The 23,690-nt window shown below is 46.2% G+C and overlaps 1 protein-coding gene across 1 annotated transcript in view; it reads right to left on the minus strand.

Moving 5' to 3' along the window:
* The window catches only part of LOC127618946 (uncharacterized), a 647,429-nt gene that overhangs the window by 85,214 nt on the left and 538,525 nt on the right, over positions 1 to 23,690 (minus strand). Inside the window, 1 exon segment of the mRNA XM_052091648.1 lies at positions 9,842 to 10,698. Within this exon segment, the coding sequence (XP_051947608.1) occupies positions 9,842 to 10,698 (857 nt within the window).

Raw genomic sequence — 23,690 nt, forward strand, 5'->3', positions numbered from 1 at the left:
TGAAATCCTAAAAATCTTAAATTCTGTTTTGAAAGAAACTCTTTTCTTCTTCTCTAAAATTATTTTCTGTAATTGTTTTACGTTCCGCCCGCAATGAATTGACCATGATTTTACTACAGTAACCATATTTTAACCATGATATTTAAAATGACACCATAGGGTCTGCAATAATACAGGAAAATGAAAACAGTGGTAATAAAAATCATAATTTTGTGGTTATTAAGGTTCTAGTGTCGGAGAAGCGACACTAGAGGTCTCTCTTGAGCCACCGAATATACCTCTGATCTATGAAAAAAAGCCAATGAGAAGTTGGCAGTCAGTATTTGCATACCCCGCCCCCGGACATACGGGTACAAATGCGAGGCAAATACTAGAGTTCATTCAGGATTTTTCACCCTGTGGAGCACCTATTCCAGTACAGGGTAGATTTGAGTACCCGCAGTGGATTGGGTTGGCAAGTTCCTCCGCCGAACTGCGGACCCAAGAGGGCTAGGGAGGAATCGACCAGGGATTCGGGTTGAGTGGAATCTCCTGGGAAAAAAGGCGCACAGTTTTACCTCAAGCAAGGGAAAGGGCGCTATATGCAAGCGATTCACCCGGCCAGCCCATCAGCGTGTTACCGAGTTCTACTGGCTCGGACCTGAGAAAACACGGGATGAAACTGACTCAACCCTGAGATTATAGTATCTCGTAAAGGTGTTGGGTGTCACCCAACCCGCTGCTCTACAAATGTCTGCCAGGGAGGTACCCCTGGCCAGTGCCCATGAGGACGCAACACTCCTTGTCGAGTGAGCTCGGACCCGCAAGGGGGGGGGGCACGGCCTGAGTGTGATAAGCCAATGAAATGGCATCTACTACCCAGTGGGAAAGCCTCTGTTTGAAGACAGCGTTTCCTTTACGCTGTCTCCTAAAGCATACAAAGAGCTGCTCAGAGTGTCTAAAGCTCTGCGTGCGGTCCAGATAGGTACGCAAAGCACGTACTGGACACAGCAACGACGGGAATGGGTCTACATCCTCCCGGGGCAGCGCTTGCAGGTTCACTACTAGGTCTCTGAAGGGCGTGGTAGGAACCTTGGGCACGTAGCCCGGTCGCGGTCTTAGGATCACATGAGTGTCTGCCGGACCGAACTCCAGGCAAGTGTCGCTGACAGAGAACGCTTGCAGGTCCCCGACCCTCTTGATGGAGGCGAGCGCGATCAGCAGGGCAGTCTTAAAAGAGAGGGCCCTGAGTCCAACTGATTCTAGCGGCTCAAAGGGAGGTCTCTGGAGGCCCGCGAGGACTACCGAGAGGTTCCAGGAGGGGAACAGGCTTGGCCGGGAGGGATTTAACCTCCGGGTGCCTCTTAGGAACCTGATGATTAAGTCGTGCTTACCAAGGGACTTGGCTTCTACTGCGTCATGGTGGGCCGCGATGGCTGCAACATACACCTTCAAGGTGGACGGGGACAGCCTCCCCTCTAACCTCTCCTGCAGGAATAGGAGCACTGACCTAACTGAGCACCTCTGTGTGTCTTCAGCCTGGGAAGAACACCAATTTGCAAACAAGCGCCACTTCAGGGAGTAGAGCTGCCTGGTGGAGGGGGCTCTGGCTTGATTGATCGTGTCTACGACAGTAGGTGGTAGGCCAGCTAGATCTTCCGCGTGCCATCCAGGGACCAGACGTGGAGTCTCCAGAGGTCTAGATGCGGATGCCAGAGCGTGCCCTGCCCCCGAGAAAGAAGGTCCTTCCTCAGGGGAATTCGCCAGGGAGGGGCTGTTGCGAGGAGTACGAGGTCCGAGAACCAGGCCCGGGTGGGCCAGTATGGAACCACTAGTGTGACTTTCTCCTCGTCCTCCCTGACCTTGCACAGCACCTGTGCAAGAAGGCTCACTGGGGGAAATGCGTACTTGCGCAGCCCCGTGGGAAAGCTGTGTGCCAGTGCGTCTGCCCAGAGGGGAGCCTCTGTTCGGCCATACCAGAGCGGGCAGTGGGAGGTCTCTTGGGAGGCAAGCAGGTCTACCTGGGCCTTGCCGAATCGTTCCCAAATCAGCTGGACCGACTGGGGGTGAAGCCTCCACTCTCCACTGGGCAAGCGTTGTCGTGACAGCGCGTCTGCTACCACATTGAGTTTGCCGGGGATGTGAGTGGCACGCAGCGACCTGAGTCGCTACTCTCTCCAAAGGAGGAGACGATGGGCGATTCGTGACGTGTGGCGGGAGCATACGAGAGCATACGGGAGCATACCGCCTTGGCGATTTATGTACGCTACCGCAGTGGTGCTGTCTGACCTGATTAGGACATGTTTGTCTCTAATTAATGGGAGGAACTGTCGCAGGGCAAATAAAACAGTCAGTAACGCTAGGCAGTTGATATGCCAGTGTAGCGGGGCCCCTCTCCAAAGGCCTGCAGCTGCGTGCCCATTGCAAACGGCGTCCCAACCCGATTGGAGGCATCGGTAGTGACCAGGACGTGTCGGGACACCTGCTGCAGGTGCACTCCTGCCCGTAGAAAGCAGAGGTCTGTCCAGGGTTTGAGTGTTTGGCGGCATACGGTGGTGATTATCACATGGTGCGAGCCGTGGCGCCATGCTCGTCTCGGGACTCGAGTCTGAAGCCAGTGCTGAAGCGGTCTCATATGCATCAACCCCAATGGCGTGACTGCGGCGGAGGATGCTATATGCCCCAGGAGCCTCTGGATGAGTTTTAGAGGGACCGTTGTGCCTGGCTTGAACTTTGCGAGGCATTTCAGCACTGACTGTGGACACTCGTTGGTGAGACGTGCAGACATTGAGACTGAGTCTAACTCTATGCCGAGAAAGGAGATGCTCTGAACCGGAGTGAGCTTGCTCTTCTCAAGGTTGACCTGAAGCCCCAAGCGGCTGAGGTGTCTGAGCACCTGGTCTCTGTGAGCGCATAGTAACTCTTGGGAGTGGGCCAGTATGAGCAAGTCGTCGAGGTAGTTGAGTATGCAGATGCCGGCTTCTCGGAGCGGGGCAGGGGCTGCCTCTACGACTTTCGTGAAGACGCGAGGGGACAGAGACATGCCGAAGGGGAGGACTTTGTACTGAAACACCTGGCCGTCGAACGCAAACAGTAGGAAGGGTCGGTGTCGCGGCAGAATTGAGACGTGGAAGTACGCGTCCTTCAGGTCTACGCTGCGAACCAATCTAGGTGCCGGACACATGTTAAGATACACTTTTGCGTGAGCATTTTAAATGGGAGTTTGAGCAGTGCTCGGTTGAGAACTCGCAGGTCCAAGATTGGTCGTAAGCCGCCGCCGCCTTTCTTGGGTACAACGAAGTAAGGGCTGTAGAAACCCTTCTTCATTTGGGTTGGAGGGACTCTTTGAGTAGAAGAGTACCAATCTCCGCGCGCAGAGATTTGGCATGTTCGCCGTGCACTGCGGTAAAGCGGACACCCGCGAAGGGGGGCGGGGGCCTGGCAAACTGAATTGCGTAACAGAGTCGGATAGTCTGGGCCAGCCAGCGAGACGGGTTGGGAAGTGAAAGCCACGCATCCAATCTCCGTGCTAGGGGCACCAAGGGGACGAGTATTTTCGACGTACCTGGCGGGGCTTCACAGCGGGGTGGAGCAGGTAATGTGCCGTCGGGAGGTAAGGGTGCGTCCCGAGGCTTTGGTGCTGAGAAAAGACTCGAAGCACTTACCTTGCTCTGCGCACCCGGCAGGGGGCGGGTTAGTGACTGATGAGGAGGTCTTATGGTGGCGTCCTCTGGACTCCTCAGAACCGGCCAGCCGGGGGTCAGTCGTGGAGCTGAAGGCGGACCTGTGGCCGCGTCCAGCATGCCGGGACTGTTGAGATCTGGGGGCAGAGTGCTGTGAGAACGGCATTTGCGGGCCAGATGACCCAGAGGCAAAGGAAATAGCTGTTTTATTGAGATTTTGGGTACCACTGCCCCAGTTAAGGGGAGCGGCAAATGAAATACATTCAAAACAAAATTCTCCTCCCGGCCCTCCACCGGGCGACGGAGCGGTCTTACCATCTCCGCAGCTAATGTCTTGGGCTCTGGGTCATCCGTCTCAGGAGCGCCTGGGAGCCTTCCGGGTCCTCGAGGGGGTCCGTGAGACGGGGGGGCGTCGGCTTCCTGCAGGGCGCTCGACGCGTGGGCTAAGAGCTGGGCCCAGGTTGAGGCAGAGCAGCCTGTTGTTTCTTTGCAGGGGGATGCCCTTGGCGAGCAGACGGGGCAGGATCTGGGAGATCACCTCTGTCTGTTTCTTCACCGCAGAGAACTGCTGGGTAACGTCCTCGACGGTGTTGCCGAAGAGGCCGAACTGGGAGACTGGAGTGTCGAGAAAGCGAGTCTTGTCGGTCTCACGCATCTCGACCAAGTTCAGCCACAGGTGTCGTTCCTGGACCACGAGGGTGGCCATTGCCTGCCCGAGTGACTGCGCTGTGACCTTCGTGGCTCTGAGGGCGAGGTCGGTCACTGAGCACAGTTCCTGCAGCACATCGTGATCAGGGCTACCCACGTGCAATTCTTTGAGCGCCTTGGCCTGGTGGACTTGCAGGAGGGCCATGGCGTGCAGTGCGGAAGCGGCCTGTCTGGCGGCGCTGTAGGCCTTTGCTGTCAGCGAGGATGTTGTCCTACAGGCCTTGGAGGGGAGTACAGGGCGACCCCGCCAGGTGGTAGGGTTTCCGGGGCATAGGTGAAGCGCAACAGCCCTATCCACCAGGGGTATCCGTGTCAACCAGTCATCCAACTGCGATGGCTGTGGGGAGGACGGAGGGTTCCAGTCCAAGCCCACGCTGGCAGCGGCCCAGGAAAGCATGTCAGACATCTGAGCGTCAGCCTCAGCCTGGGGGTGCTGGCCCGAAGGCGGCAGCCCAGGGGAGTCAGACGCCGCGCTCTCCAATGCAGCGGCGAGCTCATCCGCTTCGAGTTCTAGAGGATAGGCAGGCTGGCTGTGAGGCGAGCCGCTGTTGCCTCGAGTACGGACAGGAGTCAACGAGCGTGCTGGGGAACGGGTGGTCCGTGGGTCTCTGGTACCCGATGGAGCCACAACCGCTGCCGCCCCCAAATTGCCTCCAGCGCCACTCGCACCGTCCTCAATCCCGTGGGAAAAGGAGCAATGCGAGGGGCGGCTGGAGTGGCTTGTTCTCGGTTGAAAACAAGTCGCAACCGCAATGTTGTCATGGTCATGTTCTCGCAGTGAGAACATGAACCATCCACAAACGCAGCCTCAGTGTGATCGCTACCCAGACACACGAAACAACGCCTGTGGCCGTCTGAAACGTAGAGCACTCTACCGCATCCAGGAACTACACAGTGGCGGAACGGCATCTTTATAAAGACGCGTCCTGAAAAGGACGTTCAACGCTCGCTGTGTTTGCTCTTTTAGAGGAAATTACTCTTTTCAATAAAATCACTATTTTAAGAAAAAGAGAGTTTTATCTGCGCTGTCAAAGCGCCCAGGGGCAACAATGCAAAGCCGTGCACAGGATAGGAGAAAGCCGCTGTTAATCGCCGTCAAATCCAACAGCATGCAGATCATAAGAGGAATACACAGAAAACTTGGTGTGTGTAACTCACAGCAGACTGCATACACGACCATTGGCTCCGAAGAAAATTTCTGAATGAACTAGTATTTGCCTCTCCTTTGTACCCGTATGTCCGGGGGCAGGATATGCAAATACTGACTGCCAACTTCTCATTGGCTTTTTTTCATAGATCAGAGGTATATTCGGTGGCTCAAGAGACCTCTAGTGTCGCTTCTCCGACACAACGTGGAAAGAGCTACAGAAGGGGAACTATGGTTTGGATACAGTATAATGTATATGTTACCATGATTCTACTATAGATTAATTAACTACCATGGATAGTATTGTGGTTACTAAAGTTTTACTAGAAATACGATGGTTAATCTACAACAGTAGTCACAGTTAAACTGTGGTAATTGCAGTAAAACCATAATAATGACAAAATTATATTTTTTTACAGTTTTAGTTTCCCTGTATTACTGTGGTTTCACTCCGGATATCATGGTTAAAATAGGGTTACTGCTGTGAGTTATCTGTTCATTGTGTCTATACACTGTCTGGATATTACTCACCTGCTTTTTGCCACTATGTTCAACTGGATTTACTCACAATGTTTACATCATTTTGTAAACATTGTTTCAATCATCTGTTCAATAAACCCTGCTACTGAGTTCATATCTCTGCCTCCGTGAGTCTCTCTGTGACACCTATTAACTTTAAAATTAAAGCGGGTGTGTGTGTCAACAGAGCAGCGGCATTCACTGACGCACTAGAGCTGCACATGCATTTTATATATGAACTTATTAAACACAGCCTTTTGTGATTCACAGCTATCGCACGTCTTCAATCCGATCCAGGTATCGGATCGGTGCATCCCTAGCTGGTACACAGTACTGCATATCATGACAGTTTAAAAAATGCCCATAACCATCATTCATCCTCTTTATTAAATACTTGGTTAAGCCTCCTTTTGCACCTATTACAGCCACCAGTCTTTTTGGATGATTCTCTATCAATTTTGCACATCGTCATGGAGCAATATCAGCCCATTCCTCAAAATCACTCAATCTCTACTTAATCTCTAGTTGGGGCTCGGTGATAGAAAGCAATTTTGAGGTCTCTACACCAATTAGAGTTCAGGACCTTGACTGGGCCACTCAAGGATATCAATTTTCTTCTTTTTAAGCCACTCCAGTGTTGCTGTCTTTGTGCTCTGGGTCATTGTCCTGCTGAAACACAAACCTCTTCCCAGTTTTACACTTTCTGGCAGAGGAAAGTAGGTTCTTATCCAAAAATATCAGTGTATTTTGCAGCATTCATCAACCAGTCAATCTTCACAAGCCTGCCAGTTCATGCTGATGAAAAGCTCCACCCTAAACATGATGCTGCCACCAGCATGTTCCACTGTGGGGATGGTGTTGTGTGGCTGATGTGTTAAGTCGGCTTTGCGCCACACATATGGTTTAGTGTTTGAGCCAGACAATTCCACTTTATTCTCATCAGACCACACGACCTTCTGCTACATCTTGTATCTTCCAAGTTAATTATTACGAAGTCATTATGGGCAAGCATGGGTTTTTTCCAGCCAAGCCTTTCTCCTAGCCACTCTCCCATACAGCCCCTTTCAAAATAGAATTTAAAAAAATAGTATTGGACTTTTGTATTATTTGTCATGAGATACAATACTGTGTATCAGGTGGGGGTGGGGGGTCTAAATTTAATATATTCTACATTTTGAATCTGACAAAAACTACTTTGAAAACTTTTTACAAAGCACTGTTTATTAGTTTTGTATTTTATTAGTCTGCATCCTGGATTTAAAATAATACAATTACAGGTTCAACACAAGTTAAAGGAATAGTAAAAAAAACTCTCATGATTGACTCACATTTAAGCCATTCTAGATGTGTACATCTTTCTAGGGATGGGCGATATGGCCAAAAAAATTTATCACGATAATTTCAGGGATTTATTGGGATAACGATACAAATGACGATAAATTATTTTCTTCTGTAAAATATCAGATTATGTTTAAGTTGTGTTCCAGTGACTGTGCTGAAAAACATCACACGACAACAATTACACAATAATAATAATTAAAATCAATTACAAGTTTAAAATGTAAACACAGATTCTTTATTTATACTCTCATGGTGGAAAAATAGTGCAAAGCAAACAGCAAAAGTAACAATCACCAACCATGTCTTCAGTTGTGTTTCAAAATTACAACAGAATACAACTGCAAATAAATCCTGATAAAGTAAAGAAGTTTAGAGTGAAACACACTCTTACCCCGGATTTCCACCAACTGCGGAACGGCTCCGCTGCGTGTCGGATCCGTGCTCTGCCGTCCTTCAGAGACACATTTTTATCGTGAGGAGAATTTTCAACGATATATCGCAAACGATAAGATATCGCCCATCCGTACATCTTTCCTTCTTCAGAAATGAAGATTTTTATAAGCACATTTCAGCTCTGTATGTCCATTCAATGCAAATGAATCCAAAAGTCATATTTAGGCAGGATAAAAGTAATCCACACGACTCCAGTAGAGTCATCAATCAATTCTTCTGAAGTAAATCGATAGATTTGTGTAAAAAATAAAAGAAAAATTAACTTAAAATAAAGCATGAACTTTGTTTACAAGAGGAACAAATGTCACACGAGAGTCAGGTCATTTCAAACAGAATCCCAGTGCGGGCCGGAAGTAAAAATTTAAAGTTAAAAACTTTTGTATTATCGACTTGTTTCTTAAAATAACATTCCAATTTTCTTCAGAAGACATTAATTGATCGACTGTAGTCGTGTGGACTACATTTATGCTGCTTAAATATTACTTTTGAACCGACAAACAGCTGGCACCCATTCACTTGCATTGAATGGACATGCAGAGATGATAAAAATCGTAATTTCGGTTCTGCTGAAAAGGAAAGACAATCATCTGGGATGGCTTAAAGGTGAGTTTTTATTTTGGGGTGAACTATTTCTTTATGCTCATTTGATCACATTTATCACAAAATAGATTTTGACTCATCCCTCCTTTTCTATCAAAAATCCCCCCCAAAAAACTTTAAAATACTCAATGTTTCATAAGTGCAGCAACAAGAGGTAAACAATATCTGTGATACAATTGCTGTCTAACCTTTTCTGTGTACAGTTCTGTCCAATTTTACAACTTTGTTGCAATGACGACGTAACTCCATAAACACTCACACGACTGTAAAACAATGATTTACAGGAGACCAATTATGCCCCTTTTTACAAGATGTCATACAAGTCTCAGGTGTCCCCAGAACATGTCTGAAGTTTCAGCTCAAAATACCCCACGGATCATTTATTATACCATGTTGTATATGCCTCTTTTTGGGTGGAATCAAAAACACGCTGTTTTCATGTGTGTCTCTTTAAATGCAAATGAGCTGCTACTCTCCGCCCCCGTCATAGCTCTGGTGAATATAATCAGAGACAATGCTAACTTTTGCTGCATTAGCCGTGGAATCAGCTGACAAGCACATTCAGAAAGGAAATTTGCAAACATTCACAAAATATAACGTGCGATACATCTTCAGGATATAAAGCTGGAACACGAACAGTTGTTTCTGATCATGCTTGAGAATCACATTTTTGAAAATCCTGCTTTATATTGACACTCATTCACAAATGATTTGCACAAACATACACACATTTTTGTATGTTTTGTGGCACATTTGCTTCAAAAACAAAACTTGTCCACCGCTTCTTCAGTGGCTCTGATGCCGGGAGTACATGAAGACTCTTATGTTCATCTTTACAGCAACAACAGAACACTTATGATGCTTACGAAGCCGAGACATTATTCTTCTCACTGTATCTGCTCAAGCGAGGAAAAAAAAATGGCAGACTGTGTGTAGATCACTCATGGGTGGATCTATGTGATGTCACTTTAGAGCAGAAATGAAAAACGGTCATTTTGACACACATTTTGATTTATAGAAATATAAGAACGAGGAGTGGGTGGACTTTTAACATTGTAGGGGGGTTGTGTGTTGTTTTTTGATGTAATCAACTTTATGTCACAAATGGAAACAAACAACAACTTCAGCACATTGCTTTTGCAAAGATTCACATTTAGTTGGGTTCTGCTCACATCAGCAACTGATCATCTGGAACACAAGAACAACAATACAGTACATACATAAAATGTTCTCAAGATGCAAGTTGTACAACATCACACCACCAATACGGGCATGTAGTCTAATGATTGCAGGTGCTGCCATCTTCTGGTGGAGAGTCATCATCACAATAATTAGACAAGACTATCCTGCATGAATTCTCTTATGACTTTTTAGGTATTTTAACTGAGTGAAACTCTTTTCAGTGTGAGCTCTTGTAAGGTTTCTCTCCAGTATGAATTCTCTCATGTGTTTTCAGGCTTCGAGACTCAGTGAAACTCTTTTCACAGTGTGAGCACTTGTAAGGTTTTTCTCCAGTATGAATTATCTCATGTGATTTCAGGTTAACTGACTGACTGAAACTCTTTCCACAGTGTCAGCACTTGTAAGGTTTTTCTCCAGTATGAATTCTCTCATGTGTTTTCAGGGAAGTTAAATGAGTGAAACTCTTTTCACAGTGTGAGCACTTGTAAGGTTTTTCTCCAGTATGAATTCTCTCATGTGTTTTTAGGTCTTGTGACTGAGTGAAACTCGTTTCACAGTGTGAGCACTTGTAAGGTTTTTCTCCAGTATGAATTCGCTCGTGTTTTTTCAGGTCTTGTGACTGAGTGAAACTCTTTCCACAGTGTGAGCACTTGTAAGGTTTTTCTCCAGTATGAATTCTCTCATGTGTTTTCAGGTTGAATGACTGAGTGAAACTCTTTCCACAGTGTGAGCACTTGAAAGGTTTTTCTCCAGTGTGAATTCTCTCATGTTTTTTCAGGTTGAATGAATGAGTGAAACTCTTTCCACAGTGTGAGCACTTGAAAGGTTTTTCTCCAGTATGAATTCTCTCATGTGATTTCAGGTTGACTAACTGATTGAAACTCTTTCCACAGTGTGAGCACTTGTAAGGTTTTTCTCCAGTATGAATTCTCTCATGTATTATCAGGTGTCGTGACTGACTGAAACTCTGTCCACAGTGTGAGCGCTTGTAAGGTTTTTCTCCAGTATGAATTCTCATGTGTATATTAAGATCTTTATTACATGTTAAACTCTTTCCACACTGAGAGCAGGTTAAATATTCATTGGCTGCTTTTATTTTAGGCTTTGAGTCACTCAAAGATTTTTCTCCAATTTTGAAATCACGAGGTTTCTCCTCCACTTCAATCGGTTCTTGACTTTCCTCTTTCACTTCCATCAGCTCTACAATGAACAAAAGTAAATTGACAAATCAGTTGAAGAGGGACAAATGTAAAAAAGAAATCACATTGAGCCCTAATGCAATTTATGGCAGAATACAACAAAGGTCAAGATCTTTTTTGCTGTGTAATATACTGTATATATTTACTAGGGCTGTCAAATATCTATAAAACTACACAATTTAATTGGATAAATTACATGGTATATCAATTAACATATGTGAGATATTATATTACATGAGACATTGTACTTTTGCATAAGACTAACTGCTGAACAAGATGTTTCTTTCTTTCTTTTCTCTTTCTTACTGGTTTCTCTTTTGTGGAAGAAACTATTCTGCTATTGTGTAGTCCACTATGTTAAACTAGGTCAACCCATATACGGTGAAGAAACTATTCTGATAAATTCTATTGGTTTATACTGCTTTACTGAATGAAATACAAAGATGTTCTTGAACAATAAACGACAAGAGAAGGAACTGATACACTCAGACTGAGACAAACTATTGATAGAGGGACCAAAAAAAAATCCTTACCAAGTAAACTACATGTTTTGTTTTTTTTACACTTTTGGGGGCTCGTCCGGGATTTCTCCAGACAGGTAAGGTCAATCTATTTATTTGACAATATTCCTGTCTGCAGAGAAATCGAATAAAACATATATTCCATTTTTGCGCTGTGTTAGGGTACCTCTTTTTCAAGAGACGTTTTGCCCTATTAGGAATACAGGAAGGTAATACCTTATTTTACTAACACGGTAATACTGTGGTGTTGCAGTTCACTATACATGATTCAAAATTTTAGAAAGTGTTTCTCTGCATCAATGTGCCCCTGGAAAGGGAGCTCAAACTCTGGGAGATACAGAAAGGAGGTAGAATACCTCAGATTTACTGTTGCAGTTTAACATATCCTCACTAAGGTGGGAAGAGGCCGGGATAAAGTCCTAGGGAATTAAGATTATAGTCTGCATCCGCGTTTGCAAATCTGATTAAGTAATGACATTTTTAGATTACAATATATATTTAAGTTCTGATACATACATGGGATATGTGCATGGTTACAGTCACACCTCGATAGTTCAAATTGATAAAATGCAAGTGCAACTTGGCACTCAAGTAATAACATTTCCATTAGATAAATAGAATCAAAAACTACTATCGGATTGGTTGATCAGAGGGCTCCTGGTTTTCAACACAATGCCAATACGCAATGAAGAACATGATAAAAGGATAGACGGTCTGAAAGAAATAAACACCTGCTGATCCATTACAATTTCAGAGGGGAAAAATACCACTGATTGTGACTCAGCCATAAAATTACACAAGTTTAAATACTTTTGAATTAACACTATTATAAAATAGGCATAATAGTACTGTACATGACCACAACATTGTGATTACGATCATAAAATTCATATTGAAATTATGTTTAGGATAACAAATATATAAAAGAATCACATGATGATTAAATTAAATTAAACCAATCTTGGACCAAGGGCAAGTTCCACAAACAGGCCGCCGTTGTGTACAGCCCTAATAGCAAAAGCACACCGCCGCCACCGTCATACGAATTCACCGCGAGCGCTCTTAGTGCAACAACACTATACACCACCCCCCTGTAACATCGCAACCACAAACGATACATTAGAAGCAGCAGGAAAAAAGGAAAACGCCGTAGCTGCATTTCCTTTTATCCAGTGCCCAGACAGATATAAAATAATTCCACTATGACAGAGGCACTAGCAATATGCAAAGAATTACCCGACCCAGTTAAGTATCCTCTACAATACGTGAATGTTTTACAAAAACCGACGACTTAGTCAGTTGACTGGACGCGATTATAGATTCATACGGTCCAAAACCTTACCTCCAGAAATAACTGAACTGATATGAATTGATAAAGTGCCTTTGTTGAATACAAAATTTGATCAGCCACAAATAGAGGAAGGAAGAACCAGGTCAGGTAAAGACTTTAAAGGAACCAATATAGACTGGACATGGGGAGACAAGGACACTTTGTAAAAAAAATATTATATAATATTAAAAATATTTTTTAAAGACCTCCTCACATTCCTGCAGAAAATGGCAGCATCTAGACAAGATATTAATTTGACCAGAATGTCCATTCTGCTTATTAGGTTGTGATCTGATGCATAAAATTGGGGTATAAAAAAAACCTCCTGTATTCCCTGTACACATATGACTGTGTGGCAACACATAGCCTTTCACCCACTGTTTTTTTTTTTCAAATAATTTTATTGTCATACTACCATGTACACAAGTGCAACAGTAGGTGAAAGTCTTGTGTGCAATTTCAAGCAATATAGCAGTCATGACAGCAACAAGACATACATACAAAGTGCAAGACATCTCTATTTTAAATTATAATATGATAGAAGTTTAAGTCTTTTGAACTAATAATGCTTAATGTGACAATCAGATATAAATAAAAAAAAAACGTCTTTTGCACTTGCTACAGTATATAGATCACCTGGGCCTTATTCTGATTTCCTTGGTGAATTGGATCATTTTATATCAGATATTGTAGTTGCTGTAGATAGAGCCTTAATTGTTGGTAACTTCAACATTCACATAGTGTTATGAGGGGTGCGGAAGCAGGACAAGACGGACAAGAGGTGCGGATCCAAACGCGGTTTTTATTGACTTTAACACATAAGAAATAAAAGGTAAACACAAAGGAAAGTCCACGATGGGAAAACTGGAAACTTAAAACACAGTGAAACAGATTAAACACGATGAAACAAAACACAAAGAAAACTAAGAACTCGGGTAGGGAACACGGACCAGGCTTGGCAACATACAAGAAACGAACGACAATCGACAGAAACTAAACCAAGAAACAGGGTTTAAATACACAGACAAAGTGGAGACAGAACGAGACACAGGTGGAAACAATGATGAGTGCAGGCAGTGAGGGAGGCCGGGAATTGTGGGAAATGTAGTTTTAGACCAGGACAGTGAAACACGGGGCGGACAACAAAGAAAACGTGACATGGAGCGTGAACGGTGACGGGTGAAAAGGAAAACACGGAGCAGACAAGGAAACATGACAAGAATGTGAATAGAGAAACATAGAACACAAGACAACAGTGAACATGACAGAATAAAAGAAACTACAAAAAGACTACAAAACCAAAACAGGAATTAAACTAAACTTCACGATGACAGTACAAAAACAAAAGACAACAGGGAACATAACATAACCCCCCCTCAAAAGGACCGGATTCCAGACGGGGGCACAAGGGGCAATTAGGCAGTCCATGGGGGCACAAGGGGCAATTAGGCAGTCCGTGGGGGCACACGGGGAAATGAGACAGTCCACGGGGGCACAAAGGGAAATGAGACAGTCCACGGGGGCACAAAGGGAAATGAGACAGTTCACGGGGCCAATTAGGCAGCCCCTGGGGGCACAAAGGGACAGGTTTAGGGGGCCAAGGAGGGATCGACCGGGCAGGGACAGGTTTCGGTGGTCTGGGAGGAGGCCACAGGACAGAGGCCGGCTTTGGTAGCCTGGGAGATGGCCATGGGCCAAGGGCTGGTTCAGGGGACCTGGGAGGTGGCCCCAGGACAGAGGCCGGTTTGGGTGGCCTAGGAGATGGCCGTGGGGCAAGGGCCTGTTCAGGGGACCTTGGAGGTGGCCACAGGACTGAGGCCGGTTTAAGTGGCCTAGGAGATGGCCGTGGGGCAGGGGCCAGTTCAGGGGCCCTGTGAGGAGGAGTGGCCACTGGGGAGGCCGGCGGAGCTGCGTGAGGCAGAGCAAAGGAGGACCTCTGAGGCGGAGCCGAGGGAGGCTCGGGAGGCTCTGAGGGCGGAGCCGTGGAAGGCTCGGGAGATTCTGGAGGCAGAGCCCTGGAAGACCTAGGAGACGGGGTTGAGGAAGGCAGGGCCGAGGATGGCTCAGGAGGCCCAGGAGGCGGAGCCATGGGAGGCTATGGAGGAGGAGCCGTGGGAGTCTCTGGGGGCAGAGCCATGGGAGGCTCTGGAGGCGGAGCCGTCGGAAGTTCGGGTGGTTCAGGAGGCGTAGCTGTAGGAGGCTCAAGAGGCTCTGGAGGTGGAGCCGTAGGAGGCTCTGGAGGCGGAGCCGTGGAAGGCTCGAGAGGCGGAGCCCTGGAAGGCTCGAGAGACTCGAGAAGCGGAGCCGAGGGATGCGGCGCCGTCGGAGGTTTCAGAGGCGAAGGCTTGGTAGGTTCTGGAGTCTCTGGGGGCAGAGCTTTTGGAGGCTCGGGAATCTCTGGAAGAAGAGCCGTAGGAAGCTCTGGAGACTTGGGGGGCGGAGCCCTAGTAGGCTCGAAAGGCTTGAGGGGCGGAGCCCTGGAAGTCTCGAGAGGCCTGAGAGGCGGAGCCCTGGGAGGCTCGAGAGGCTTGAGGGGCGGAGCCCTGGGAGGCTCAAGAGGCTTGAGGGGCGGAGCCCTGGGAGGCTCGAGAGGCTTGAGGGGCGGAGCCCTGGGAGGCTCGAGAGGCTTGAGGGGCAGAGCCCTGGGAGGCTTGAGCGGCGGATCCCTGGGAGGCTCGGGAGGCTTGAGAGGTGGAGCTCTGGAAAGCTCGGGAGGCGGAGCTCTGGAAAGCTCGGGAGGCGGAGCTCTGGAAAGCTCGGGAGGTGGAGCCCTGGGAGGCGGAGCTCTGGAAAGCTCAGAAGGCGGAGCTCTGGAAAGCTCGGGTGGTACTGGCTCTTGGAAGGTCATGGCCACTGGCACTGGCTCTTGGACGGTCATGGCCACTGGCGCTGGCTCGCTGACATCGGAGGCTACAGGCTCTGGCTCGCTGACATCGGAGGCTACAGGCGCTGGCTCTGGGACGGTCGAGGCTACAGGTGCTGGCTCATTGACCTCTGAGGCGACAGGTTCTGGCTGGTTAACCGTGGTCTGCGTGGGTACACTGTTCCTGGTCGGCGTGGCTTCAGGCTCGCTGGCCGTGGCTGGCAAGGGCTCAGGCTCGCTGACCGTGGCTGACGTGGGCACAGGCTCGCTCACCGTGACAGGCGTGGGCACAGGCTCGCTCACCGGGGCAGGCGTGGGCACAGGCTCGCTCACCGGGGCAGGCGTGGACACAGGCTCGCAGACCGGGGCAGGCGTGGGCTCTGGCTCGCAGACCGGGGCAGGCGTGGGCTCTGGCTCGCAGACCGGGGCAGGCGTGGGCCGGAAGGCGGAAGCCCGTCTTCTCTCCCTCCTCCGGGCTGACAAAGTGGGCCGCGCTGGCTCGTGGAAGATGACTGGCTTGAGGGTCGGTTCGCTGACAGGTGGGGCCGGTGTCACTGGGGCCGCCGGAGGTGGTCGAAGGGACTCCACTGTGGATGGCGAGGTAGAGTCCTTCTCAGCAACACCCACGGTTAACGGTGAGCCGCAGACCCGCAAAGTCATCTCCACGAAGCTGCAGAGAGACCATTCGTGCATGGCCGGTGGCAACCGTTCCCTCAACGAGGCGTTCAGGTTACCCCTGAAGTAGACCACCAGGGCAGATTCCGTGAAGTCAGAGACACTAGCCAGCCTGAGAAAGTCCCCAATGTGGCACACCGTCGGTCGGTCCCCTTGTTTCAAGCACAGCAGCCGGTAATTGGCCTGTTGGACCGCTGGATCCATTTTGGGTCGATTGTTCTGTTATGAGGGGTGCGGAAGCAGGACAAGACGGACAAGAGGTGCGGATCCAAACGCGGTTTTTATTGACTTTAACACATAAGAAATAAAAGGTAAACACAAAGGAAAGTCCACGATGGGAAAACTGGAAACTTAAAACACAGTGAAACAGATTAAACACAATGAAACAAAACACAAAGAAAACTAAGAACTCGGGTAGGGAACACGGACCAGGCTTGGCAACATACAAGAAACGAACGACAATTGACAGAGACTAAACCAAGAAACAGGGTTTAAATACACAGACAAAGTGGAGACAGAACGAGACACAGGTGGAAACAATGATGAGTGCAGGCAGTGAGGGAGGCCGGGAATTGTGGGAAATGTAGTTTTAGACCAGGACAGTGAAACACGGGGCGGACAACAAAGAAAACGTGACATGGAGCGTGAACGGTGACGGGTGAAAAGGAAAACACGGAGCAGACAAGGAAACATGACAAGAATGTGAATAGAGAAACATAGAACACAAGACAACAGAGAACATGACAGAATAAAAGAAACTACAAAAAGACTACAAAACCAAAACAGGAATTAAACTAAACTTCACGATGACAGTACAAAAACAAAAGACAACAGGGAACATAACACATAGATAATGAAAATGCCTGATTGGGATTAGCATTTATCAATATTCTCAACTCTCTTGGAGTCACACAAAATGTAACTGGACCAACTCATTGCAATAATCATATGCTAGATTTAATTCTGTCATAAGGAGTTGATATTGATACTATAGAAATTCTGCAGCAGAGCGATGACATCTCGGATCATTACCTCGTCTCTTGTATGCTGTGATCAGCTAATGTTACTCAATCTACACCACGCTATAGTTTAGGTAGAACTATTCTTTCGACCACTAAAGATAGCTTCATTAATAATCTTCCAGATCCATCTCAAACACTCAATAAACCCCAAAGCCCAGAAGAACTTGATGAAATAACAGAATATATACAGTCATCTCTAGCACTCTTGATAGTGTCGCCCTCCTTCGATTCAAGAAAATTAAAGAAATAAGCTCTGCACCATGGTACAATGATCACACTCCTGCTCTCAAGAGAGCAGCTCAGAAAATGGAGCGCATGTGGAAAAATACTAAATTAGAAGTATTTCGTGGTGCATGGAAGGTTAGTGTCTGTAGCTACAGACAGACACTAAAAGCTGCCAGGTCAACATATTTTAGAAAACTCATAGAAAATAACAACAACAATCCAAGGTGTTTATTCAGTACTGTGGCTAATTTGGTTAGGAGTAAAGCCTCAACAGAACCAGATATTACATCACAGCACAAGAGTAATGACTTCATGAGTTTCTTTACTGATAAAATTGAAACAATCCAAAATAAAATTGGAATTGGAATCAACTGTCATAGCACCTCAGAAAACAGTGCCTTGTAATTTTCCTCACGTGCAACTTCAATCCTTTGCTGTCATAGTTCAGGAAAAGCTAACAAAAAGTATTGAAACATCAAAAGCCACAACATGTTTGTTAGATCCAATACCAACTACGATCTTAAAGAGGTATTTTCTGTAATTTCAGAACCTCTTCTTAATATTATTAACTCCTCTGTATCCTTAGGACATTTCCTAAGAAGCTTTAAAATGGCAGGTATCAAACCGCTTATTGAGAAGCCACAACTTGATCCTGGAGAACTGGCTAATTATAGACAGATTTCAAACTCCCGTTTATGTAAAAAATTCTAGATAAGGTAGTACCATCCCAACTATGATCATTTCTACAGAGAAATAGTAAATATGAACAATTTCAGTCAGGATTTAGGCCCCATAACAGTTAAGAAACTGCAATTATCAAAATTACAAATGACTTATCATCTGATTGCAGCTGCATTTCACTTCTAGTGCTTTTAGATCTTAGTGCTGCATTTGACATGATAGATTACAACATTCTCTTGAATTATGTTGGCATCTGTTGACTAGCATTAGCATGGTTTAGGTCCTTGTGGCATGGTGGAGGGCGGGGCCGGGTCGTGATCCTACACACCCGGTCCCATATTAGGCTAATTATGCATAATTAGCCTAATATGTCAAATCGAGGAAGGCCTCCGGATCATCTGTTGCCCCCATCTTCTGTAACATGGGCGGGGGCAGCATAGCGCGGGTGTCCGGGGTCGCGGTTGTGGCCGACGCGGTCTCCTGGCTGAGGAGGCTCCGGATGGCGTGCCTAATTAACAAATCGAGGAAGGCCTCCGGATCATCTGCTGCCCCCATCTTCTGTAACGTGGGCGGGGGCAGCGTAGCGCGGGTGTCCGGGGTCGCGGTTGTGGCCGACGCGGTCTCCTGGCTGAGGAGGCTCCGGATGGCGTGTCGGTCCTCTGCCTGAGCCCGCATGATTTAAAAAACCGGCGATCTTGGTCCTGCCGGAGCTCAAGCAGGGACTGCTGGTGGTTTCAGTGGAGCGTCGCGAGGGACTGGAGGACCTCTGCCAGCTGGGAAGACTCTATGGGGCAACCTTTCTCCATGCTTGGAACTTTTTAATTCCCGGGTTTCGGCACCAGTGTAACACAGATAAGGATAGGCAAGGAGGAGGCGAGGACCGGCTTGACGATATAAATAATAGTTTAATGGTAAACTTAAAAGACAACAAACACACACATGACGGACATGTCCGATAACGATCTCTCTCTCCCGCACGATACTCTGCAGTCGGCCTTTAAACCTAACGGAGGCATAATTAGCCTAATATGTGACCGGGTGTGTAGGATCACGACCCGGCCCCGCCCTCCACCCTGCCACATTCCTCCCTCGTTCTCTCAGGCTGGGGACCCCCGGCCTGTCGTACACCCCCCCCTCTTTCTCTGGGGGAGGGCACGCCTTCTGAGCTGTCTGCCGGCAGAACATCCCCATCTACCTAGACGAGGGAGGGGACAAGGTGAGGGAAACAGAAATAATTAAAATGGGGGGTACTTCCTGTAACAGTGCAGTACCCCCAAACAACTGTAAAATTTTAAAGAGGGAAAAGGCCAACGAAGAGCGACAGTGAGAGAGAGAGAGAGAAGAGAGATAGAGATGAAAAAACTCTTACTCGCCAGTTCCCCGATACGCCGCAGCTTGTTCCTCGGCCACTATTCCACCCTCTATCGGACAACAGCCATGCCTCTCCAGGCAGATCTGAGGCAGTACTCCAGCCCCTGGCGGACGGAACACCTCGCCGTGTTCTCGGGGAACAGAAGGGGTCTCCCCTGCCCCTGGCAGCGGTTCTCTCGCTCCAGGCGGCCTCCAGTGAGCCCCTCCCCGCTCGCGGTCGGCGGTCTTAAATCCAGCTGCGTTTCAGCGGCTGGTAGGCGACTCCTGCGCCCCTGGCAGCGGCAATGATCGCTCCAGGCAGTCGGCTAGGAGCCCCTTCTCCCCTCGCGGTCGCCGGCCATCGTCTTCTTCCAGGCCGCTGGGCTCCTTGTCCCCTGGCAGATGGCCGTGGCTGCTCCGTTGGGGTGGACGGTAGTGGCGAGAACTCTACTACGGCGTATCCCTCCTCCTTCATGGGCTTTGGCACCAGTGTAACAAAGTTAAGGATGGGCAAGGAGGCGAGAACCGGCTTGACGATATACATAATAGTTTAATGGTAAACTTAAAAGACAACAAACACACATGACGGACATGTCCGCTAACGATCTCTCTCTCCCGCACGATACTCTGCAGTCGGCCTTTAAACCTCACGGAGGCATAATTAGCCTATTATGGGACCGGGTGTGTAGGATCACGACCCGGCCCCGCCCTCCACCCTGCCACAGTCCTATTTAGCAGACTGCTACCACTTTGTCTACGTAAATGAGGAATTGTCAAACCAAACAAAAGTAAAGTATGGAGTGCCACAGGGATCAGTTTTAGGGCTTCTGCTTTTCTCCTTGTATATGCTTCCCCTGGGAGATATTAACAGGAATAGTAGAATAAGTTTCCACTGTTATGCTGATGATACCCCATATTACATTTTTTCAAAACCTGATGAGATTTCACAATTCTCCAAATTAGCATTGTATCATTGAAATAAAAGACAGGATGGCCAGACATTTTTGTCTACTCAATTTCCAACAAAAACCTCTAAAAACAAGCCGCTAAAATATAATTTGACTCAATGAATGTATTGTTACATCGTGTTCAACAGCGAAGAATTTCTGTTATATTTGATACCAATCTGTCCTTTGAAAATCAAATTACTAACGTTTGCAGAACAGCATTCTTCCACCTAAGAAACATTGCTAAATTAAGGCACATGATCTCTGTTGCTGATGCCGAAAAACGAATTAATGCGTTCATGACCTCAAGACTAGATTATTGTAATGCATTACTGGGAGGATGTCCAGAAAGTTCAATAAATAAACTTCAATTGGTTCAGAATGCAGCAGACAGAGTGCTGAGGAGAACCAAGAAATATGATCATATTAGCCCCATTTTATCATCGTTACATTGGCTACCTGTAAAATTTTGCATTAATTAAAAAATTCTGTTAACTACATACAAAGCTTTGAATGGTCTAGATCCACAGTATTAAGTGACCTACCATACTATATTCCATCATGTTCATTATGACCACAAAATTCTTGCATGTTAATAATTCCTAGAATATCAAAATCCACAAAAGGAGGGAAGATCCTTTTCATATTTGGCTCCTAAACTATGGAATAGTCTCTATAACACTGTTCGAGATGCAGACACACTACCTCAGTTTAATTCTAGACTAAAGACTCATCTATTTAGCCAGGCATACACCTAATTTATCCTTCAACACACAATTAGGCTGTTTTAGATAGGTCTGCAGAAACCAGAAACATTTATCATGATCCATAACTTTGCAATAAATTGATAGGCATCTATGCTAACATTATTTTATTTGTTTCCCTGTCTCAACCTTGGGACTCCTATACTGATGTCACCAAAACCGGCTGAATCCAGCTCCATTCCTGCTTGGAGTTGGACTCCACTGCTACAGGTCTCTTGAGTGATGACGACTAATAGGCTCCATGCACATCGCAGTTCCGGGTTCGCGTGTACTAGGCTATCAACTTCCGGTTCAACTTCCTGTTTATACACAGACAGATATGGCTCTCTTTTATAGTTGTTGTCTTCAGGACTTACCTCGTCTGACGGTAAATGATGTAGACCGACTTATAAAAAAAATCATGTGCTGCTCCCAACAGCAAGCGGGAAAAAGGATTTAAAATGTACATCCAGAGTTATGTTGACTGTCCCTACCTCAAAATGTCAGATGGTTCTTTGCAGCTTAGGAGGCAGCACAAGTATTACTGGCAAGTGCAAGGTCAGATCCTCCTAACAGGTTTCGAGTGCTGTGATTTTGTTGTATGTGCGCAGGAGGACATGCTTGTTGAGCGTATATACAAAAATATTTATGTAATGCGCACCATTAGAGACCGAGCAGATCTGTTTTTTTTTTACCACTACCTACTGAAGTGTTTGTGTGTTTAGGTCATTTTTAGATAACCAGTGAATAATTTCTCAATTTCTACAATTGTACAAATGTTGCTTTATTTAATGACTGTGTGTTACAGTGTGGCCACATACCACTGGTGGTCCATTCAATTATAATATACAGCATTATATTTATTGCATTCTTATTTATTTACACTATAAACAATATTTACATATATACACAAAATACTCATATATATATATATATATATATATATATACACACACACACATACTATATTTATACAATATAATATATATACACCTATCTATTATATTACATTATACATGTATATGTACATATATATTTAGATTTGTATAGGCTAGTTAATACATACATATGCATTATGAAATTATAATAAAAAATGCATAAGGAAACACTGTCTTAGTTTTGTCTGTTGATCAGAGTTATGAACAGAGTGTGAAATCCATAGTTTTTACAAAAGTATATGTACAATATTTACATTTACCTTAGCACATTAACAAGGATGAGGGTTTTTAGACTCAGTGGCTCCATGCCTTGACAAGTTGTTCACATTGGTAGTTCACAAGCAAACATGCCACTGTAAACAGTTGGTTTATGCTACCAGAAATGGACAAGGGGATGACTGTGTCAAACAACTTATGATCCTTCAATCGACGGATAAGACGTTCAACATGTACCCTGAACCTGGCCACAGACTGAGTGTGTGTCACTTCATGAGGTAGCATTTGTTTTCCCTTGGTCAGGAAAACAGGCCGGTGAACTTTGCATGGCACTAGGCTGTCAATTAAGAAACCCTTATCCACCATGATGGCCATGTCAGGGGTAAGAAGGTTAATGATCCCTGACTGTTTGAACAACTCCCTGTCACTTATAGACCCTGCATAGAGTCCAGACACAAATGTTATTGCACCATGAGGTGCCATTTCTATTAAAGCCTTGAATGTGCAGTGAGACTTATAGATTGGACTTCCTGTTGCTGACGGCACAGCACGCACGCACGCTGCACGAGAGTTTGTTTGTGGCCTGCTTAGCACTGCTTATTCTCATACGTTCAATGTTTTAGTCATCGTTCATAGTTATCCTTTGTCATTTTACCGCGTCGTTCATAGTTATATCATTTGTCATTTTACCGCGTTTCAGATTCTTCCGCTTTTTCTCCCGTTTCATCTGCGTGTATTTTACCGGTTGCTGCTGACACCTAGCTAGAGTCTGTGTTTGTAGCCTTTAATCCTTAAAACATCTGCCATTTGTAAGCACGCATCAGGTCTTCCCGTATTATTCTCTTATCGGGATTCAACTGCACGCATATTCCACCTGCATCGGCGTTCTATTTTTTTTCGCGATTAAACTGCGTGCATTTTTTCAGCGCGCACCCGTTTTTTCTCCTCTGCGGTACACAGATTATTGCATCGATATCAAAGCACCGCTTACCAAGAACAACCACCACCAACAACAAACAATTTTGTGAGGGATTCAAATAAACCTCAAAACCCTCACCGCTCAGGAACAACGAACAATTTGCGGTAAGTCATGGCATCGGCTCATGTTATTTGTTCATGCATTGCATGTCACATGTTTACAATAGCCTCCTCCGTCAGCAGTGAGGGATTCACTTGTGATAAATGTAAGGAATTAGTCAGGCTGACGGAGAAGGTTAATGAGTTAGAGACTCGCATCCGAACGCTAGTAGAGGTAAGTGAGAAAGAGAAGCCGGTAGATACCGTTTCGGATGCGGGCAGTACAGAAAGCAACACACACACTTTGGTTCCGGATATAGAGCCCCTGCAGCAGGGCATTTGGGTGACGTC

This window comes from Xyrauchen texanus, chromosome 25 (genome assembly GCF_025860055.1).
Source record: "Xyrauchen texanus isolate HMW12.3.18 chromosome 25, RBS_HiC_50CHRs, whole genome shotgun sequence".
Classification (NCBI taxonomy): domain Eukaryota; kingdom Metazoa; phylum Chordata; class Actinopteri; order Cypriniformes; family Catostomidae; genus Xyrauchen; species Xyrauchen texanus.